Raw genomic sequence first — 23,378 nt, forward strand, 5'->3', positions numbered from 1 at the left:
CGAACCCTGCCATCAGTTCTTACCAACCGAATTCGGGACTCATCTGACCAAACCACGGTTTTCCAGTCTAGTGTACAACTGATATAGTCACGAGCCCAGGAGAGGCGCTGCAGGCGATATTGTGCTGTTAGCAAAGGCACTCACGTTGGTCGTCTGCTGCCACAGTCCATTAACGCCAAATTTCGTCGCACTGTCCTAATGGATACATTCGCTAGGCATCCCTTTGATTTCTGCGGTTATTTCACGCAGTGTTGCTTGTCTGTTAGCACTGACAAGTCTGCGCAAACGCCGCTGCTCTCAGTCGTTAAGTGAAGTCCTTCGGCCACTGCGTTATCTTTTGTGAGAGGTAATGCCTGATATCTGGTATGCCGCGCAGGATTAGCCGAGCGGTCTGAGACGCTGCAGTCATGGACTGTGCAGCTGGTCCCGGCGGAGGTTCGAGTCCTCCCTCGGGCTTGGGTGTATGTGTTTGTCCTTAGGGTAATTTAGGTTAAGTAGTGTGTAAGCTTAGGGACTGATGACCTTAGTAGTTAAGTCCCTTAAGATTTCACACACATTTGAACATTTGATATCTGGTATTCTCGGCACACTCTTGAAACTATGGATCTCGGAATATTAAATTCCCTAACGATTTCCGAAACTGAATGTCTGTTAATTCCCCTCATAAACCCTACCTTTTCATGTGTATCAGCTCGGTACAAATGACAGGCACGTCAATGTAGTGCCCTTTTATACTTTTGTGTATCCCATGACTTTTCACCTCAGTGTATATTGTGACTGGGGTCCCCAACCAAGGAAAAACACCAAATAAATAAATGTTAATGTGTTACAGTGTGTAAGTGACACTTACATAAACATCCTGATTCAACCCAACTAAAGTGGGTTCCTTTATTGAGAACCTCTTCGTTAATTTGTATCTGATTTTCCATTAATCACTTTTAAATTTTCAGTTCCAGGACCGAAGGGAGACCGTGGCGATCCTGGTCCAAAAGGAGAAGTTGGAGCGCGGGGCCCTCCCGGTCACAATGGCACTGCAGGGGCCAAGGGACCTGCAGGGCCGCCCGGCACACCTGGGGCACAGGTGCGTAGTACCAACACTCCACAGTGCGCAGTGCACACCCTCCTAATGTCCTCTCTTACTCACTTAAGCTTGTTTTACACGAATGACACTGTGGTCAAAATCGACAATGCGTGTTGGTTGAGCATAGCTTTCCAGCATGTAAAGCCGGGTTCCATGTGCAAAAAACATGACGCCCCTGGCAGCCACTCGAGTGGTGTCATCGAAGTTGCATGTGGAAGCACCCAAATAACTGTGGCGCCACTCGAGTGCCACAACAGTAAAAAACACGTTAACTTTGAGACGCCACTTTCATTCTCCCACGACCGATTAGCGCCAGAAGAGGCCGCCATCTTTGAAGATAACTTACTGAATCTGATTGATTTCATATTCGTACTTGTATATTACGAAAATATGTAGTTTCAGCAATACAGCACATTAAAAATCTCTCCAAAACTCGTCTTCTTGAGTATGTTTTACTACAATACAATAGTAGGAGGTGCGACTTTGGTGCACAAATTTTGCCATTGCAGATAATGGTTAATGCAGTGAAAGTATATGATGTTGCTATTATACACTGCATGGATAAAATTTCTGTGTGAATAAGTAAATATTATTTAATTAGTGAAACGTTATTTGTACTTTCATAGCAGCTCACTTTATTCTAAAAACGATGAAAATTAGTGTAATGCTGGCAGCATATTCAGACAATCATATTATAGTACTGGAAACTTCAATGTTCCTTAAACATTTATCCAGTGCATTTGAGAATGGAAGTAACAAGTCTTCTGGTAACAGTACTATTTTATATTAAGTGTAGCTTATAATGAAGGGAATCAATCACATTTAGTGCACTTGCACGAAGCATATGTCCAAAATTAGGCATAGAATAAATTTAGTATTTTGTCGTATTTAATTTATGTGGACTCAAGAGTGAAAATATTAGGGTTTATACGAGTCTTTAGGGACTCGTAGAAAGCATCCAACATACAACACAAAAACTTCGAAATTGTGCTTTTGACAAAATATCGAAGTGTCACTTCTAGTTTTGCTTGAGCCACAACTGAATATTTCATATGCGTGTCGGATTTTTTAATAGAGCTTGAATCACAGCTCTACAACTACTCGAAATTAGCTTTCGTTATCCGGTAGTGTTCCACGTATGAGTCTTCGCTTACAAAGGCTACTTCCATTACTTTATGTGAAGCCACTGTGTTATGTGCGCATAAATTCCACTTCCAAATCCAATATTTGTGCTTTCACTTCTTTTTACTGGATTCTTGGCTCAGTTCGAATACCATAACCTAAATTACAAAACCAATGTCCCCTATGAATAGTCCCAACCGTAGTGAGAACATTGCCACGACAGTTTTGACAGAAGCGTGTAGAAACAACAACACACTGCGCCATTATTGTAACAGCCATTATGTCAATTGCTGTTGCATATGGAAACGTGGATTACACACCTGCCATCCAAACCATAAGTGAGTTAGTGACGTCAGTAATCGGCTGACTACGCCAACAGCCACTGAGGTAAGAATAAGGGGAGATGGCGCTACGTATCCCAGCCGTACTACGTTTTGAAGCCATGGGGGCGTGGCTCGCTGCCATGACACTCTGACCAAAACATTGCCAGTGTGCTATAGCGCTGCGTGTATTATAGTCGCTAATTGCACCACATACGCATGTAACGTTATCAGATTGGTTGTTTCAAAGTTTTTGTTTAAAATAAAATCTCGTAAAGGCGAAATTCCGCGTTTCTTCTGATTAAAAATAGTTTTTAATGTAATATTACGAATAGCTAGTCTTCAATGTAAACGATACAATTTTGTTAATTCAGTAATAAACGTGTATCACAAACTAAATAATAGAAACTGAAAACTAAGTTAGCTATACCCTCCCTCCAAAGCCCCATAAATACATCTTGTTTGTAATACGTACTGGAACATTTCATTTACGTTACACTACTGGGAAACACTGTTCATTACCACCAATATTTACTGAAATACGGTACATAGAATGGCAAATCTACACAGTGTCCTGTTTAGGAATATACTTTACGCCAGTTAATGTAGTGTTAGCTTTTAATTTGGTACATGATGAAGACAAAGTGAGTTACTCAACACTTCGATTATCGACGATACGTACATATTATACTGAAACGTGAAATTGAAAACTAAGAATTTAATTCTTTGAATTAACATACCTTTTGCAAATGTTTTGGGTGTGTATGGAAAACTGATGGTACAGCATGTCCTCTTCTCGGAAATGCTGAGAACATATAGTGCTCCACTTAGACGCACGCCAGTTCTTCCTCCTCACAGCATTCTCCCACAGAGCTTTCCGACTTTCATTTTTAGGAAATTAAAATCATACAGGAGAAAAACACGCTATAGTACAAGTACCGATGTAGCACACGTTCATTCACAATGAAGTTGTAAAATCACACTTAACGAGACAACTTACACATGAAATGTTATTCCCTTCGATTTCGCATCACAATCAGAACGATTCGTACATCCGAACACCACACAAGTCACCATAACAGCGCAAAATCCTTTCAAAAGCGAGAGACAAGCCTATGCACACAAGCTTACAGCAGCAATGTTTTGGTCGGATTGAGATGGCTACCCTCGGCTTCACATAGCTTCGCAGCTGTGACGTCACGGCGTCTCCCTCTATTCTTACCTCCATGCCAACAGCAGAGCTCTGAAACCCATAGCATACTAAAGATGGCGTATGCACAGAGACACAAATGGTGGCGTTGTCTGCTAACACTGGAAATTACAACCAATTTTCGTCGTAATCACTAATTTTATAGTAACGGATTGGGTGCCTATGTGTGCACTTAATCTTTATTTTATTGTTTGCTTGCATTTCACGACGCGTTGGAAAGGTTGTATGAGGACTTGTTATTGTTCTTATGAATGTTCTTTCACAAGAGATACAGAATATCACATAACGGACATGATACGTCATTAAACCAAAGGCGTTACTTCTCACGAAATTTCAATCGCCGGCTTTCTTCTCCGAATGCGAAAATATTTTGTTGATGTCGACCTACGTAGGGAAAAACGATTATCGTAATAAAGTAAGGCAAATCAGAGCTCTCGCGGAAAGATAAAGGCGTCCGTCTTTTTCCGTGAGCAGTCCAAGAGGGCAGTAATAGAGAATTAGTGTGAAGGTAGTCCGATGAACCCTCTGCCAGGCACTTAAGTGTAATTTCCAGAGTAGCCATGTAGATAAAGATGCAGATTTGAAAGCAAAAAGTTATTTACATTTTACAGTTCTTTTACAGAGAAAATCCCTACAGTGAAAATAAATGAAAATGCAAATAGATGACAAACATTTTAATGAAAATGGTTTCAATAGCGAAAACATCAGCTCTATTGAAGGAGAAAAAAGTTATACATGTTATTTGACATTCGTAAGGAAATCTAGACGCGAAGGGTAAGGTAAATGGGGATGTAGCTACCTTCTAACAAGGCAATATCGCCAATTTGACCTCATATTTTAAGGAGAAAGAAGCACACCTGCAAGATATCAGCCCCACAACTCGACTTCGTGAGAATATTTGCGCCATATTGTATGCAGTTATGACATCGACCTCCTGAACGCACAGCTTTCATACCTGCGAGCGCACTTCATGTTTGTCACACGCATTTCTCCGTTGCAGCCGCTTAATGCCTGAGCGTGAAGTACTACACAGTGGAATGAGTAACGGGTTCTGTGAATTACTATTTTGTCATTGGTAGCATACTTCGCTCATTCTGTCAAATTGCTCAGTTTCTAATCTGTAGCTGGATGCAGACCTTTCTACTTCGAACTTTTTTATGTAGCGATTCATAAATGCATTCTAACGAATGAGAATGTCACTGAAATGAGTGTGTCATTAAAGAAGTAGCGTATCACTATTTAATTATTAAAATCCCTGTTGCGTGTTATTTCCATTGAATTTTAAGGCTGGTACTGTTAAAGTGAAGCTGTTATTCATTTTGATTTTGAGACTTTTATATAGCTGCCGAATATCAACAGGAGAATATTGTTAGAGTAGTATTGGACGTCCACTGATCGTGACCAGGCCAAATATCTCACGAAATAAGCGTCAAACGAAAAAACTACAAAGAACGAAACTTGTCTAGCTTGAAGGGGGAAACCAGATGGCGCTATGGTTGACCCGCTAGATGGCGCTGCCATAGGTCAAATGGATATCAACTGCATTTTTTTAAATAGGAACCCCCATTTTTATTACATATTCGTGTAGTACGCAAAGAAAAACTAATGTTTTAATTGGACCACTTTTTTTCCCTTTGTCATAGATGGCGCTGTAATAGTCACAAAAATATGGCTCACAATTTTAGACGAACAGTTGGTAACAGGCAGGTTTTTATTTTAAATTAAAATGCCGGCCGGGGTGGCCGACAGGTTCTAGGGGCTACAGTCGGGAACCGCGCGACCGCTGCGGTCACAGGTTCGTATCCTGCCTCGGGTATGGATGTGTGTGATATCCTTACGTTAGTTAGGTTTAAGTAGTTCTAAGTTCTAGGGGACTGATGACCTCAGAAGTTAAGTCCCATAGTGCTCAGAGCCATTTGAACCATTTTTTTAAATTAAAATACAGAATGTAGGTATGTTTGAACATTTTATTTCGGTTGTTCCAATGTAATACATGTACCTTTGTGAACTTATCATTTCTGAGAACGCATGCTGTTACAGCGTGGTTACCTGTAAATACCACATTAATGCAATAAATGTTCAAAATGATGTCCGTCAAACTCAATGCATTTGGCAATACGTGTAACGACATTCCTCTCAACAGCGAGTAGTTCGCCTTCCGTAATGTTCGCACATGCATTGACAATGCGCTGACGCATGTTGTCAGGCGTTGTCGGTGGATCACGATAGCAAATATCCTTCAACTTTCACCACAGAAAGAAATCCGGGGACGTCAGATCCGGTGAACGTGCGGACCATGGTATGGTGCTTCGACGACCAATCCACCTGTCGTGAAATATGCTATTCAATACCGCTTCAACCGCACTCGAGCTATGTGCCAGACATCCATCATGTTGGAAGTACATCGCCAATTCCGTCATGCAGTGAAACATCTTGTAGTAACATCGATAGAACATTACGTAGGGCCGGCCGAAGTGGCCGTGCGGTTAAAGGCGCTGCAGTCTGGAACCGCAAGACCGCTACGGTCGCAGGTTCGAATCCTGCCTCGGGCATGGATGTTTGTGATGTCCTTAGGTTAGTTAGGTTTAACTAGTTCTAAGTTCTAGGGGACTAATGACCTCAGCAGTTGAGTCCCATAGTGCTCAGAGCCATTTGAACCATTACGTAGGAAATCAGCATACATTGCACCATTTAGATTGCCATCGATAAAATGGGGGCCAATTATACTTCCTCCCATAATGCCGTACCAAACATTAACCCGCCAAGGTCGCTGATGTTCCACGTGTCGCAGCCATCGTGGATTTTCCGTTGCCCAATAATGCATATTATGCCGGTTTACGTTACCGCTGTTGGTGAATGACGCTTCGTCGCTAAATAGAACGCGTGCAAAAAATCTGCCTTCGTCCCGTAATTTCTCTTGTGCACAGTGGCAGAACTGTACACGGCGTTCAAACTCGTCGCCATGCAATTTCTGGTGCATAGAAATATGGTACGGGTGCACTCGTTGTTGATGTAGCATTCTCAACACCGACGTTTTTGAGATTCCCGACTCTCGCGCAATTTGTCTGCTACTGATGTGCGGATTAGCCGCGACAGCAGCTAAAACACCTACTTGGGCATCATCATTTGTTGCATGGCGTGGTTGACGTTTCACATGTGGCTGAATGCTTCCTGTTTCCTTAAATATCGAAACTATCCGGCGAACGGTTCGGACACTTGGATGATGTCGTCCAGGATACCGAGCAGCATACATAGCACACGTCCGATGGGTATTTTGATCACAATAGCCATACATCAACACGATATCGACCTTTTCCGCAATTGGTAAACGGTCCATTTTAACACGGGTAATGTATCACGAAGCAAATACCGTCCGCACTGGCGGAATGTTACGTGATACCACGTACTTATACGTTTGTGACTATTACAGCGCCATGTATAACAAAGCGAAAAAAGTGGTCTAACTAAAACATTCATATTTCTTTACGTACTACACGAATATGTAATAAAAATTGAGGTTCCTATTTTAAAAAACGCAGTTGATATCCGTTTGACCTATGGCAGCGTCGTCTAGCGGGCCAACCATAGCGCTATCTGGTTTCCCCCTTCAAGCTATACGAGTTTTGTTCTGTGTAGTTTTTTCGTTTGATGCTTATTTCGTGAGATTTTTGGCCCGGTCACTATCAATGGACCACCTTGTATGTGCGTGAGATTGACATATTACGCACTCATTTTACTTACTGTCTCTCTAGCAGAGTAACATGCGTTCTCGAACAAGATTTCAAAACACGTTAGGTGGATGTGCCCACGTCTCTCTCCTCTTCCCTCGCCTTCAATATCCTGACAATAGTGGTTGTCACTCCAGGGTACGGTAATTCGCGCTCCGGTGTTAGGCGGCTGCAGTAGGGCAGAGCCGAGAAGAAACAAACGGCGCGGGCGAAAGCTTAAAAGTTATACTTTCAGAGAGTCATAACTACGTAGCATCATGTCATGGCCCAAGTTTTCTCGTGGGATCGATCAGTTGCTGTGGTTGAGATCTTACAAGAGTGCCTTTTCCTCCTCAAAATAGGAGGTCCAGTTGGTAATTCCCTTGTAAGTATTGTTTGATGTGTTCACATGTATATATTTCCTAGAACAAATAAATGTTGATGTTTTGAAATGTTTAGAAGCCACATCCTCATTCCTTCAGTTCTCTGCAGTGTGGTGACTTTACAATACAATCTTTGTCAAGAACATCAGGTTTAAATCTTGCTTAATAAATGTTATTGTCATTGGTATTTCCTTCTGTTACCACGTTCAGAGTTTCTATAAGAAGGACGATCCCTCATACCCGCACTTTCACCATTCAGGAGCCAAACTGTGCAGAAAAAAAATAAATAAAAAATGGAAAGGACCACTCACTACGAAGTGGCCTCCGTACAGGAATACACGCCAGGAGCGGTACGGTAGACTCACTGCTCACGAGCATTCGGTTGTGATAAAGAAGTCACTCTTCTGAAAGGATCTTCAGCCGCTACATAAAGGCGGCTCAGAGAAACCGCGCAGTCACATTCACTCGCTTACTCATACTCACAACGATGGAAAACTCGTATGCACGCCACTGGCATTTAACACATGCTCAAAAAATGCTGGTAGGTCTCGAAAGAAAAACCAGGAGGAAATGCTGAAGATCAGTCACATAGTATAAACCACAAGAGGGAAACGTTACAAAATTATTAAAACTTTGCTGACATTTCTCCGCACTCAGAAAACAGACCAGAGAAGCATGCGAAACTACACATTAACGAAACACCAAAGCTTTTGTTCGCACAAATATGCCTGGATAATACGCTTCTGTACTCCTGTTTACCATCACAGCTAAAACAAGTAAATAAAACATTTTAATAGATCTTCCAAGGGGGAAAATCAGTTTGTGCTGCGGAGAAAAGTAGGACCACATAACTTAGACGACACGGCCTGCAGCTCAGTGCGGCCTGGGATCCACCAGTCGCGAGATTGAAGCGGGCTCAGCGAGCGCAGAGTCAACGAATGTCCATATATGGGGATGCTGTGAGCACCAGTGACACCACAGCCAGCAGCTCCGAATATATAAAGACGTACCAGCAGCCCATCATTACACTTGACAAAGGCCAAGTAGAATTTGGTCGAAAGCTCGTAACATTTCAAACACCTGATGCAGCTGGAATATCGAGAACAATTTATTCAAAGTACACTGCCGGGAAAAAATGCAAAACCCATAGAGACAATGTCATTTTATTGACAAGTGATGTGACGAGTAGTTCATCACTGTAGGAATATACGACGGCGAATTCAGACCACATGGAAACACACATTTCACAGAAAAGAGTGCCCAGACAGTTGTATCAGTAGACAGTGTAGCCCCCGCTGGCGGCAGGAGTGTATTCTCGCATGCAAACGATGCTAAAGGTGCCAAATGACATCCTTCAGTAAATGGTCCCAAGCGTCTTGCACCCTTTGTTACAATGCGGCAATGGTTCTCGCAGGCTCTGGAGGAGGAGTAAGTTCGCACTTCACAATGTCCCATATGCATTCAATTGGCGAGAGATCTGGTGCTCTTGCTGGCCAGTGGAGTTACGTGGCAGCAGCCTTATGTTGACGTCCATAGATCTGCTGAAAAGCCGGCCGAAGTGGCCGTGCGGTTAAAGGCGCTGCAGTCTGGAACCGCAAGACCGCTACGGTCGCAGGTTCGAATCCTGCCTCGGGCATGGATGTTTGTGATGTCCTAGGTTTAACTAGTTCTAAGTTCTAGGGGACTAATGACCTCAGCAGTTGAGTCCCATAGTGCTCAGAGCCATTTGAACCAAGCCAATCTGCTGAAAACCACATCGCCTTCATGCCGAGAAAATGGTAGTAGCACGCAGATAAACTATGCAATGCAGTGGGCACTGGTTGCTTTCCCCTGGAGAAATACGTAATATGACCCCGACTTGTAACTGATGGTCCACCACATCATAAGGTCTGGTAGCACCTGTCTGTCGTGAGCGAATGAACTCCGTAACAACCCGCTCTCTAGCTCTACGCAGTACGCATGTACGTCCATCACTTGTATGCATACAGAACCTACTCTCATCACTGAAGACGACAGAGCACCATTACACTCTCCGGTAAACTCTCCCACGACACCAGTGTAGCCGCGATTGACGGTGTCATGGTGTCGATGACGTCGGTGGCTGCCTGGCCAGAGGCACACCCGATCGTAATCCTGCTGTACCAGCAGTTCCGGTCGGCCACTGCTTCTCGAACAATGCGGCAATCTTTTGCGTCTGTGCTATGCGGACGCCCAGAACCAGGTTTACAGGTGTGAAGCCGGTGAAGCCGAGCGGTTCTAGGCGCTTCAGTCCGGAACCGCGATGCTGCTACGGTCGCAGGTTCGAAACCTGCCTCGGGCATGGATGTGTGTGATGTCCTTAGGTTAGTTAGGTTTAAGTAGTTCTAAGTCTAGGGGACTGATGACCTCAGATGTTAAGTCCCATAGTGCTTAGAGCCATTTGAACTATTTTTGAACAGGTTTGAAACTGTTCCACAAACCACTGCTGGAAGCAGCCACATACCACCGATACATCACGTCCAACACGTGCAGCAATCCGCCGATGAGTCCGTATAGCTTTCTGCAGGTCCACAATGCGACCACGTTCAAATGGCTGCAATTGTTCAGCAAGCATACTTACTCGGTGGGGTATGGTTGTAACTTAGAACGAATGTTGCAATCAGTTAATCCCTAAACTCAACGCAATTACTGTCTGCAGAGAACAAAAATAGAGGGTGCACACACAAGCGTCACTACAACGTTTCAGTATGCACATATTATAACCTGATGCCACTGAACGCAGTCCTTGAGGGTGCTGCATTTTTTCCGGCAGTGTATTTTGCTCGATTTTACATAGCTGAGTTATTTTTCTAGGTCACGTAGTCCTATGAAAGTGTATTTTCCTTGGTGTTCCTTGCGTATAATGAAAGTGATACACGGAGGTAGCAAAAGTCATGGACTACCTCCTAATATCGTGTCGGACCTGCTTTTGCTCGAGTAGTGCAGAAGCTTGACGTGGCATGGACCCAACAAGCCGTTCCCTGCAGAAATATTGACCCATGTTGCGTCTATAGCCGTAAATAATTGCGAATGTCTCCAGTGTAGGATTTTCTACGCGAACTAATCTTTCGAGTATGTCCCTTAAATGTTCAGTGGGATTCATATTGGGCGAGCTGGGTGTCCAAACCATTGGCTCGAAATGTCCAGAATATTCTTCAAAACCGATCGCAAACAACTGTGGCCCGGCGACATGGCGCATTGTCACCCATAAAAATCCCTGAATAGCTACAATGGTCTCCAAGTAGCCAACATCCAGTCCATTCCATGTAAACACAGTGCACATCATTATGTGTCCGCGACCAGCTTACACAGAGGCTTGACAACTTGGGTCAATGGCTTCGTAGTATCTGAACCACACTCGAACCTTACCATCAGCTCTTATCTTCTGAAAATAGGACTCGTCTGACCAGGCCACGGTTTTCCAGTCGTCTAGAAAAAATGGTTCAAATGGCTCTGAGCACTATGGGACTTAACAGCTGTGGTCATCAGTCCCCTAGAACTTAGAACTACTTAAACCTAACTAACCTAAGGACATCACACAACACCCAGTCATCACGAGGCAGAGAAAATCCCTGACCCCGCCGGGAATCGAACCCGGGAACCCGGACGCGGGAAGCGAGAACGCTACCGCACGACCACGAGCCGCGGACCCAGTGGTCTAGAGTTCAATCGGTATGGTCATGAGCGGAGTAGGCAATGTCGTACCGTTAGCAAAAGGAACCACTTTCAAAGGTAGTTTCTTTTTCAGAATGAATTTAACATACACCCTTTTCCTTTACACAAGGACGCGGGTTCCTTCACACTGTCGTAACGGACACGTTCGTAGTACGTTCCGTATTGATTTGTGCATTTATTTCACTTAGTGTTGCTTGTCTGTTAGCACTGAAAACTCTATACAAACGCTGCTGCTCTCGGTCGTTAAGTGAAGGCTGTCAGCCACTGCGTTGTCCGTGGGGCGAGGTAATGCCTCAAATTGGTATTCTCGGCACCGTCTTGGCATCTTCAATCTCAGAATATGGCATTCCCTAACTATTTCCGAAATTGAATGTCCCATGCATCCAGCTCCAACTACCATTCCGGCTTCAAAGTCTGTTAATTCCCGTCTCGCGTCAGTAATAACATCGGAAACCTTTTCACACGAATTACCTGAGTGGAACGACAGCTCCGCCAATTCACTGCCCTTTTATACCTTCTGTATGCGATACTACCGCCATCTGTATAAGAGTATATTGCTATCCCATGACTTTTGTCACCTACGTGTATTACAGCCTGGTGTCAGTGAACATTGAGGGTGCTGCATTTCTTTCTGCCAGTGTATCATGTTCAATTTTACGTAGCTGAATGCTTTTTCTAGGTTATGAAGTCCTATGAAAGTGTCTTTCCCTTGGAGTTACTAATGTATATTGAAAGTGATGTATTGTGTAAGCTGCTGTGACGTGTACCTACCTGTTGCAGGGTCCTCCGGGAGCGAAGGGAGACCGCGGGGACCGCGGGCTGCCGGGCGTCCCTGGAGAGGCCGGTCCCCGAGGAGAGCCCGGGCCTCCGGGCGCTGTGGCCGTGGCGGAGGGCGGCGCGCCGCAGCTAAAGGGCGACAAGGGCGCACCCGGCCGGCGGGGGCGGCGCGGCCCGCCCGGACCGCAGGGGCCGCCCGGACCCACGGGGCCAGCAGGGCCACCCGGCATGGACGTAAGTACTGGCTACTGGCACTGTGATTTTTCGATATCCGTAACGTCTGTGAATGCTAACATTCGGTAACTGCGATTTTCAGTTGCGATTAGTCACAGTTTAAAATCATAGTTACCGAATTCACAACAAGTATCCCTCAGCAGCATTAAAATGGTGTTTACGTGGCTTATTACGGTAGATGTCACACTGCGATTAGTCGCAGTGATTAATAGCAGAAATCGTTTGTTAATGCTGTGGAGAGATGTAAGCATATCTACTAACTGGTGTTTTTGGACGGGTGAACTGTGTCAATGCAACGGAAGTGATATGCTCTCGCCTCCACTATGGAAACTTAATATTTTAACAGTGTGTCATTGAAATCATTATGAGATGAACGGCATGATAAACAAGTCTGAAATACTCTGTGAGTCAATAATGAGAATTCCATTCTCCCCTTGCTGAAGCCATCTCGTACTCCAAAATTTTCTGCTGTGTAGTCGTTGATAAAAACTTGGTTATGTGTTTTAAGACAATTCTATAAAATTTTGAGAGTACTGCCAGATGACTGTAAGTTGCTGGTACGATATTTCAGCCCAGAGTGTTCTTGCCATCTTCAGGTGAATACTGATGAGCAGTACACAAAGCTCTCCTATTTAAGATCCTGCACTTTGACGTAGAGCACACGTTTAATATTTGTTCTTAACGCACTTCATTTAACAGTAAACAGCAATTTTTTACCATTAATATACTACTTTATAATAATCTGCAATTTTTGCATCCTGTGCAATGTGTGAGCTATTTGTCCTAGAGAAGAAATGAACAGGAAATTTAATGCAGTTTAATGTTGCACTGACAAACATTTTTGCTATAATCAACAGTTTTGGAGTTATCCAAGAAAAACATGAAGTGACCTCGAAACTCCCCACACTGACCCCCATCCCCCACGCCCTCGCGCTCACAGCTTTCCAGTGGGGATATTTGGAACGTTGTTCATGAAATTTCCTACTATCAGTCTACAAATATTTGAGACTACATGAATATTTTCTCTTATTCCACCTTTTCTTGGGTTTCGTTGACTGAGCTACCTGACCATTTCCCAAGTTCAGTGCCACATTTCAGATGCGTCCGACTGACTGCTCATGCAGGAATGCGTCACCTAGCTACGATTCATGTGTAGTCTCCCTTCAAACAGTGTGGAGTGCTTTGACCAGCGAGCCAAGTTATCTATTTTCTCTATGGACTATCACTCTTCAAGTGGGAAAATCTCTATCACCTACCTACCACGTACATCACGCTACCTACAGTAACAGCACATCAGACAAGAAGACAATTCCAGGTATCGTACATGTAACCAACAATGTAATATCCTGAATCTGCAATATCTGTAAATGAGCTACACGTTTATTGTAAATTACGGTATATTTTGTTCTTTATTGTCAATAAATGTTTCGTTTTTAGTAGACGTGTAGTTGACAACTTTTCTTGTATCTTTGTAAAACGGCTGATCTTTGTGGTCTCGGAATGATGAACACAAAAACGGGCTTGAAGATTCGAATTTAGTCGTATCTTTTGGACATTTAACCTTCTCATAAGTATCCTTAAAAAGCATATACTTCTTTTTACGCTGTTGTACACCCTAGAAGATAGGTTACTGACGACGCTTCTAATACGCCATGTTTTCTTAACTGAGATTATACAGGGTGTTACAAAGAGGTAGGGCCAAATTTTCAGGAAACTTTCCTCACACACACATAAAGAAAAGATGTATGTGGGCACGTGTCCGGAAACGCTTAATTTCCATGTTAGAGCTCATTTTAGTTTCGTCAGTATGTACTGTACTTCCTCGATTCACCGCCAGTTGGCCCAATTGAAGGAAGGTAATGTTGACTTCGGTGCTTGTGTTGACATGCGACTCATTGCTCTACAGTACTAGCATCAAGCACATCAGTACGTAGCATCAACAGGTTAGTGTTCATCACGAACATGGTTTTGCAGTCAGTGAAATGTTTACAAATGCGGAGTTGCAGATGCCCATTTGATGTATGGATTAGCACGGGGCAATAGCCGTGGCGCGATACGTTTGTATCGAGACAGATTTCCAGAACGAAGGTGTCCCGACAGGAAGACGTTCGAAGCAATTGATCGGCGTCTTAGGGAGTACGGAACATTCCAGCCTATGACTCGCGACTGGGGAAGACCTAGTACGGCGAGGACACCTGCAATGGACGAGGCAATTCTTCGTGCAGTTCACGATAACCCTAATGTCACCGTCAGAGAAGTTGCTGCTGTACAAGGTAACATTGACCACGTCACTGTATGGAGAGTGCTACGGGAGAACCAGTTGTTTCCGTACCACGTACAGCGTGTGCAGGCACCATCAGCAGCTGATTGGCTTCCACAGGTACACTTCTGCGAATGGTTCATCCAACAATGTGTCAATCCTCATTTCAGTACAAATGTTCCCTTTGCGGATGAGGCTTCATTCCAACGTGATCAAATTGTAAATTTTCACAATCAACATGTGTGGGCTGACGAGAATCCGCACGCAATTGTGCAATCACGTCATATCAACACAGATTTTCTGTGAACGTTTGGGCAGGCATTGTTGGTGAAGTCTTGATTGGGCCCCATGTTCTTCCACCTACGCTCAATGGAGCACGTTATCATGATTTCATACGTGATACTCTACCTGTGCTGCTAGAACATGTGCCTTTACAAGTACGACACAACATGTGGTTCATGCACGATGGAGCTCCTGCACATTTCAGTCGAAGTGTTCGTACGCTTCTCAACAACAGATTAGGTGACCGATGGATTGGTCGAGGCGGACCAATTCCATGGCCTCCACGCTCTCCTGACCTCAACCCTCTTGACTTTCATTTATGGGGGCATTTGAAAGCTCTTGTCTACGCAACCCCGGTACCAAATGTAGAGACTCTTCGTGCTCGTATTGTGGACGGCTGTGATACAATACGCCATTCTCCAGGGCTGCATCAGCGCATCAGGGATTCCCTGCGACGGAGGGTGGATGCATGTATCCTCGCTAACGGAGGACATTTTGAACATTTCCTGTAACAAAGTGTTTGAAGTCTCGCTGGTACGTTCTGTTGCTGTGTGTTTCCATTCCATGATTAATGTGATTTGAAGAGAAGTAATAAAATGAGCTCTAACATGGAAAGTAAGTATTTTCTTTCTTTGTGTGTGAGGAATGTTTCCTGAAAGTTTGGCCGTACCTTTTTGTAACACCCTGTATATGGCGCATATGGTGTAAATACGACAGGAAAAGCAGCCCGTGGCACGTGAAACAGAGTACCACATGTTACCCAAAAGTCGTACTTATGATACAAATCCACCTAAAAATGGACATATAATCATCTGAAACACGTAATCAAAAGTATAGTAAATGTTCTTAAAATCATGCTTCACAACTCTCATAAAAGACATTTTCTCGTAAACAGTCACCATAAGCCGCAACGAGTTTTAATTTGTATTATTCTGCAACTACTTTCAATCTTGAGTTCGTCATCTGGCAGAACTCAGGTACAGTACACAATAAATGTGACTGATTATGCTAATTTATAGTTTCAGCTCATATTCATAAGGGTTACAATCTCAACCACAATGTTCGGATTAAAGCCAACTGTGACAGGTAGCTTTATTGTCGTGGCTTATGTTTATTATTTTGGTCAGATAATGGTGCAGCAATCAAAGTGCTTTGGATATATTGCTGCTTAAACCAGTGAAATACAATTTCGTTAAACGTTATCTTCACATTTCATAGTAAAGCAAAATAACACGCTGAAAAATATGTTGCTGAACAGGGACCCTGCATTTCATCAGTGCTATCGGCTCCGTCAGTAATTAAATCCGAATTAATGCCTGTCAAATTACCAGTACAACCTCAACAGTTCGATTGCCTGCAACATTATACTCAAAGAGTAAAAGTGGATGAAGTTAGTCCTAAGTCCTGCAGCTCCGTGACGTCGTCGTCTCACTGTCTTCTGTGTTACAGGGATTTCCTGGACCTAAGGGCAACACTGGAGCTCCCGGGATACCCGGCCGTGACGGCGTCAAAGGCGACAGAGGAGAAAGCTGCGAAGCTCCCAAGGTGTGTACACGGCAGCGTCTTCCGTTCAGTAGTGGCACAAATTCACTTTCTCTTGCATTTCGTTTTCATACTGCTGTCAGAACATGTGCAGTTACTTTTGGATCACTCTGTATACTGCTCATGTACTGCACATATTGTACTGTTAAATCACTAAGGATGTCTGGTTAAATACAGGAGGCCCTAATATTGCTAGACGGAATAAATAAATATTCTGGTACACTTTGAACAACACAGGATCTTGGAGCAATCGTCGAATAATCTCGCAGACAAGTCATTTCCATTGCTCTGTTGGGTGACAAAACACACAAAGGCACAAAAATATTTTATTGTGAGAGCGACACGAAAAAACTCGAAATTCAGCAGAACTATCTACTATACATTTACCCCGGAACATGGGTATGACGTATCCATCAAAATAAGAGTAAAATGTTAAATAAATTTTTGTATGAAATTGCTTTATTTCCAAGGTATATATCATAAGTGCGCCACAAGCAACACAAAATTGGTTCTTGGCGATTCAAAAGTAAATGTACACACTTCATGGGTGTAATGCATGAATCAAAATAAGCGTAAAATGTTAAATAAAGTTTTGTATGAAATTGCTTTATTTCCGAGTTATGCAGTAGGGTAGGGATCACAAGTGCGCTAAAAAACAACACAAAATTGATTCTTCTCAGAAACCAACGTCAAGAAAGGAACTCGAAATTCAGCAGAACTACCTGCTGCAGATTTACGTGGAACATGTTGAAAATGATGTCCATATAGACGAAGATACTGACGTGCTCTGCGTTCTCGGAATCTTGCAAACTCCGGTCGTCCCATTCTGCACAGTTGTGCAGCCATTTTCATTTGCAACAACATACACGAGGTAACTGAGAGGGCCCCAAAGGGAGAGGTCCAGCGGTCTAAGATCCGGAGATCTGGCGAGCCAAGTAACTAGTCCTGCTCGACCTAGCCACTTATCGGGTTAAACGACACTGAGATACTCTCTCGCCCCCGTCTGAAATTTGCAGGACCACTGTCATGCAAAAACCGTAATTTGTTTCCTGTAGCGAGGTGGAACATCACGAAGCACTCAATTCGTGTCCCAGAAACTGTCGGTACACTGCCGGTCAGGCGCTATGGAATGCATTGCATTCCGTGTAACTGATTGTCCACTATACCACGCCAAATGTTCATTGCAAAACCATGTTGATATCTTCATATTAAAGTTACTCAAGGATTTTGCTATGCCCACACATGCATGGCGCTCGAGCAGCCACTGAGAGAAATTCTTATGTCTACGGTAGTCGACAGGTGTCAGATCCTGCACCTTCTGCAGGCGAAATGGGTGCAAATCAAGCAAAGGCATTTCGTACCAGAACCAACCGATCAGTGTTGTTCAAAGTGGTTCAAATGGCTCTGAGCACTTCTGAGGTCATCAGTCCCCTAGAACTTAGAACTACTTAAACCTAACTAACCTAAGGACATTACACACATCCATGCCCGAGGCAGGATTCGAGCTTGCGACCGTAGCGGTTGCGCGGTTCCAGGCTGTAGTGCCTAGAACCGCTCGGCCACTCCGGCCGGCGATCAGTGTTGTACAAAGCAACATCAGTCGATATGCACGTAGTTTCTTCCAATTCTGCAGCAATAGAATGATGATAGGTATCTGATATGAGGATAAGTGGCGAAAACAACAGTGACTAAGAAACCCAGAGGAAGACAAAGCGTGTGAAAAACGCACTGCCCATCCAATCGCATCCACCACAACTGAGCATAATAAAGGCTAGCATGATCAAATAATAGAATATTACACATATATTTTACGTAAGTATTCACAGACAACTTTTGACACAGTTGACAACCTCGTTGAATGTAATCACATCCCTATAGAGTGTAGTGTGACCGCAATTTTTCCTCTGGTGTACAGGCTGGAACCCGCAGGGACTGTTCAAAACAATTTGACGAAATATGAACGTGATCTGAATTAGAAAAGGATTTTAAGCTTTTTCACCCCTCATTTTTCGCATCCTACAGTTACATGTGCTCATGGATTGGATGGTAAGGGGGGGGGGGGGGGGGGGGGAGGGGAGGGGACGGTTATATTGATACGCACGTGGATAACGTGGCAGAGGGTCTCTCTAGGACCTCGATAGAGCTTACGTTTGGAGCATATTAAAAATGATGTTAGGAAGTATTCCGCTTACAACTAGTAAAACTGTATTTTTTTGTTAAAACACAACCGGTTTCGCGGTTTAAAGCTGCATCATCAGGTACAACCCGCACGGTAAAAAGCAAAGTACACATTTTTTGGATATTAAAATTAACAATGGAATGTCTCAAATATACTCACAGCATTAAAAGATCATAGTCATACCCATTGCTCCTAGTCAAAATTTATTATTCAGAGAATATTGTCAACACTATGGCGAGCAAAAGGTAAAGAAGGCGTGCACCATTCTTTAAAGTTTGCCAGCATCTAAAAATAAAAGCGAAAATATTTTATGCTGAGCGGACGCTAAAAGTTTTCAAAAAGGAGCCGGATTGGCGATTAAAAAATTGTCATTGCTAACTTGGTCAGTCACGGCACAATGCTAATTACTGTGTTTTCCGCATAGTAAAAATGAAGCACGTCTTCTTTTCCTTTCGCTCGCCGTAGTACTGACGATATTCTCTGAACATTAATTTTGGCTAGGAGTGATGGATATGGCTATGACATTTTACCGTTGTGAGTATCTTTTCGACGTTACTTTATTAGTTTTAATATCTACAAAATGTAGTGACACTGTCGTTGCCTTTTACCATGTGGGTTGCACCTCATGATGCAGCTTTAAGCCATGAAACCGGTTGTGTTTTAATAAACAACAATTTTACCAGCTGTAAGCGGAGTTCTAACACCATGCCTTTCAACAGCTGCAGTTGCCCAGAACACAAAAAGTTTGAACTTTAAAAGTGTCCCTATACAGAGACACACCTTCATCAATTCGTAGGGGCTGACACCCATCAAATTTCAGATGCAACCAGCAAGTGTTAGTGCAGCGGCATAGCGCACTCAGCTCTTTATTTAATGAACAATCAGCTCATTCTACAGACAGCTCTCGCATGGTGTGGTGTGTTTCTGTCTCCTGCTATCATCATTTCTTTCATGCATGGTAAGGACTCTCAGTGCAGATGAATTGGAATCTTTGTTTTGTTTTACAGAATTATGGTATGGAGACAGCTGTCTTGCACCAAGATTAGCTAACATGTTGATTGTCTGGAGATGTTAAGTCACAGTGATACATTGTAAACGTGCCAGGCATGTCACAGAGCATGGTAGGAACAGCTTTACGACAAAATTTGTAGACAGGCTTTACTATGCGACATTGAGGTCAGGTCTGCCACCATTGCAGTACATCACATGACGATCACACTATTGGACAGCAGTTAGTCCATGAGTGATGAGCAACTCTACAGCTTCTAGCTGATTGACTAGCTACTGTTCAAGTGGTGTCTACACAGGCAATTCAGCTATGGTTGCGGAAAATGTGCATGGGGGCTAGCGTCACGTGCTCTTCACAAATGAGTGACACTTCTCCAGAGAGGGACATGATGGCAGGATCCGCTTTGGAGTCGCAATGTGGAGGTGAGGAATCATCCAGACATCGTTTCCCCACAGACCACATTTTGGGGGAGAGGGGAACTGGCATAATTTGGGGAGGCATCAGGCTAAATAGGAATACGTCCCTTTTCGTTGAGCCACATCCAGCACTGAACGCCCAGGACTACCAGGATGAGATAATGCAGATGCAAGTAATTCTAAGGGGCTGCAGCAGTTAGCCTGTGCTTCATATTGATGCAGGGCAATGCTCAGTGTCACATCATCCAGGTCGTCTGAGATTGTTTCGACGCAGCAGGCATCCCAGCGATGAAACGGTCTACCAACAGGCCTTATTTAAACTGAATTGAACATGAGTGGGATTTCATGGGTAGAAGGCTAAGGTGCATAAATCCCAAGCCAGGAACAGTTGAGGAACTGGCTGATGTATTACAAAACATCTAGAACTACATCTCCCGGGCCGAGATCAGTTCAAAAATTGCTCTGAGCACTATCGGATTTAATATCTGAGGTCATCAGTTCCCCAGAACTTAGAACTACTTAAACCAAACTAACCTAAGGACGTCACACACATCCATTCCCGAGGCAGGATTCGAACCTGTGACTGTAGGAGACGCGCGGTTCCAGACTGAAGCGCCTAGAACCGCTCGGCCACAGCGGCCGGCTAGATCAGTTCTTTTAACTGTAGATATAATCACTGTTATTAATGCTAGAGGTAGGTCCACCTGTTACTAAAGATTCATTCAAATCACTAAAACAATCATTAAAATCAAAATGTGTGTTTTCCTTTGTGCAGAAAATGATTTGATCATGAATGAGAACCTAACAGCTGAGTAGCGCTACATCGCTGTACTAGCATTTACTGGTTGCATGCGACATCTGATGGGTGTCGAAACGGTTGCCTGTCCTGCTGGCGCCAAGGAATTGGTTTTATTTTATCGTATGGCTGGGGCCCCCCTTCGGGCACACTGTTCGCCGGGTGCCGGTCTTTCAATTTGACGCCACTTCGGCGACTTGCAGTCGTGAGGGTTGAAAGGATGATAAGGACAGCACATCACCCAGTCCCTGGGCGGAGAAAATTCCCCGACCCAGCCGGGAATCGAATCCGGGGACAGAGGATTGACAATCCGTCTCGCTGACCATTCAGCTACCGGGAGCAGAGAAAGGAACTGGTGATGTCTCTGAACAGGGACATTTTTAAATCGTCCACAAAGGTGAGCAGGTGTCACCGAGGGTATTGCAGAATTGAGGGTCTTATAGGTACCCTTTTCTGGTCAATGTCACACCTCCCCCCCCCCCTTCCCGACGCACACACCACTACCACCACCATCACCACCACCACCACCCGTGCTCACGCAACAGAAGGATGCAAAACCGGGGGGATGAGGAAGCATTAACACTCTTGTCCGCTTCGGATCACGTTCAAATTTCGTCGAATGGTTTTGAACAACTCCTACTGTTTCCATTCTATAGAGCATTCCAGAGGAGTGAGATCATGTTCAACGTGGTTGCAGCCCTACGATGTCCTTAGAGGACGGCTGAATCGTCCGGAGGTTGTCAGCAGTGTCAAAGGTTGTCAAGAACGTCGTCGTGTTTCACATCGCACTGCAAAGTGTCGTTTCCCACGGCGAAATGGGTGAAAATGAACGCCCCAATGGAAGGGGTGGCTTCCTTCACGCCTTCACCTGGAGGCCTTTTCTTGTTAGTTCTGAGAAGGGAAGAGTCCGAAATGTTTTGCTCGGACACCCTTAAGAAAACCGCTGGGCTTCGCGATTACCTCCGTCGTGGAGACGTGGAGAAAAGGGGTGAGAGGCGTGCGTCAGAGGAGGCGTGACGATCTGTCCATCGTGTGACACGTCCACAGCGGCGTTGGGCAGAAATGTGGTGAAATATGGTGCCAATAATACGATATCATTACACCTCAAATGAACGTCCGAGCTCTAGTTGTTTTTTTTTTTTTTTTTGCGTGCCAACATCTAGCTGTTTGAAGCGTCGCCGAGTCCGAGGGTGACGTGGCGAGGCGCCACGCCTATGCACCCTCACAGTGGAAGGCTGCAGGCTCCTTCTACTCTAATTTCGAACTTGGGCACCGAAATGGATAAAGTGAAGGGGTTTTCAAAAAATGGGATTTTAATTTTGTTGCGCAGTTTATTTTTTGTTTAAAGTTTCCTTTAGTACTTATAAGTTGACCACATCCATTTGCCTCAAGTCTCCATTCATTCATTATGATCTTGGTTCTGTCTTAGTTCACGTTTAGACGAACTTCAGAGCACACTATTCAAGTTCGTTAACTAATGTCTGAAGTTCTCCTTTGGTATTTGCCAACAGAACCATATCATCACCAAATCTCATGTTAATTAATCTCTTTCCCAGAATTTTGATTCCTTTTCTTTTACAATCCAATTCAGACATCGCTTCTTCTAGGATTACTGAAAATAGTTTTGAAGATGTAGAGTCACCTTGTTTTACTCTCAATTCCACGGGAAATTTATTCGTTTCTTCAACAACACTTAAAGACATTGTGGAGATTTTGTGTATGTTGTATAGGATTTTAATGAGTCATCGAATCGAATGTCTTCTCAAAATCTATAAAGCAACGCAAAGAAGTAGATGATACTCATTTTTCTACTAATTGTTTCAGTTGTACTAAATCCTGTGTGAAACTCAGCTTGCTAAGTGGATTGAGCCAGTTTAAATGTAACACACTCTGGTAGTCATATTTCCAGTGAATACTTTGTAGAGACGGACAGAAGGCTGATAGGGTGATAAGTCTTCACATCTTTAGTACTACCTTTCTTATATATTAGGATTTTTCCGGCTTTATTCCAATCTGTTGGTAATTGTGCTAACAAATGGAAAATAATTCCTCATCCATGAGCTTTAAAATAAATACTAAGAGGTCATCACAGCCTGGTGAAGTTGGTTTTTCATCTTGCCTGTAGCTTGTTTGACTTCTGAGACAAGTATTTCTGGCGTTTGGAAGACAGAAGTGTCTAATTCATCAAGGATTAAGGCATCATCATTGATTTTACTGTACGCGTTACGGGTTACTATAAAAATATCCAGGACAGTAGAGTATTACTTTATTCTCTGTAATGCGGCCTTGATCTGCGTCTACCGCTATTAGCTGATTCTTTTCAGTCATAAGCTCTCGGTTGCCCATCATTAAACTAGATTTATTTTC

At 43.7% G+C, this 23,378-nt stretch overlaps 1 protein-coding gene across 3 annotated transcripts in view; it reads left to right on the top strand.

Annotated features, from left to right (window-relative positions):
• The window catches only part of LOC124788124 (collagen alpha-1(XVIII) chain-like), a 674,174-nt gene that overhangs the window by 602,780 nt on the left and 48,016 nt on the right, over nt 1-23,378 (top strand). For all 3 annotated transcript variants that reach the window (XM_047255257.1, XM_047255259.1, XM_047255258.1), the window contains 3 exons: nt 951-1,081; nt 12,297-12,527; nt 16,519-16,614. In XM_047255257.1, the coding sequence (XP_047111213.1) occupies nt 951-1,081; nt 12,297-12,527; nt 16,519-16,614 (458 nt within the window). The remainder of the gene's footprint in view (nt 1-950; nt 1,082-12,296; nt 12,528-16,518; nt 16,615-23,378) is intronic.

This window comes from Schistocerca piceifrons, chromosome 3, assembly GCF_021461385.2.
Source record: "Schistocerca piceifrons isolate TAMUIC-IGC-003096 chromosome 3, iqSchPice1.1, whole genome shotgun sequence".
In the NCBI taxonomy this organism is placed as follows: domain Eukaryota; kingdom Metazoa; phylum Arthropoda; class Insecta; order Orthoptera; family Acrididae; genus Schistocerca; species Schistocerca piceifrons.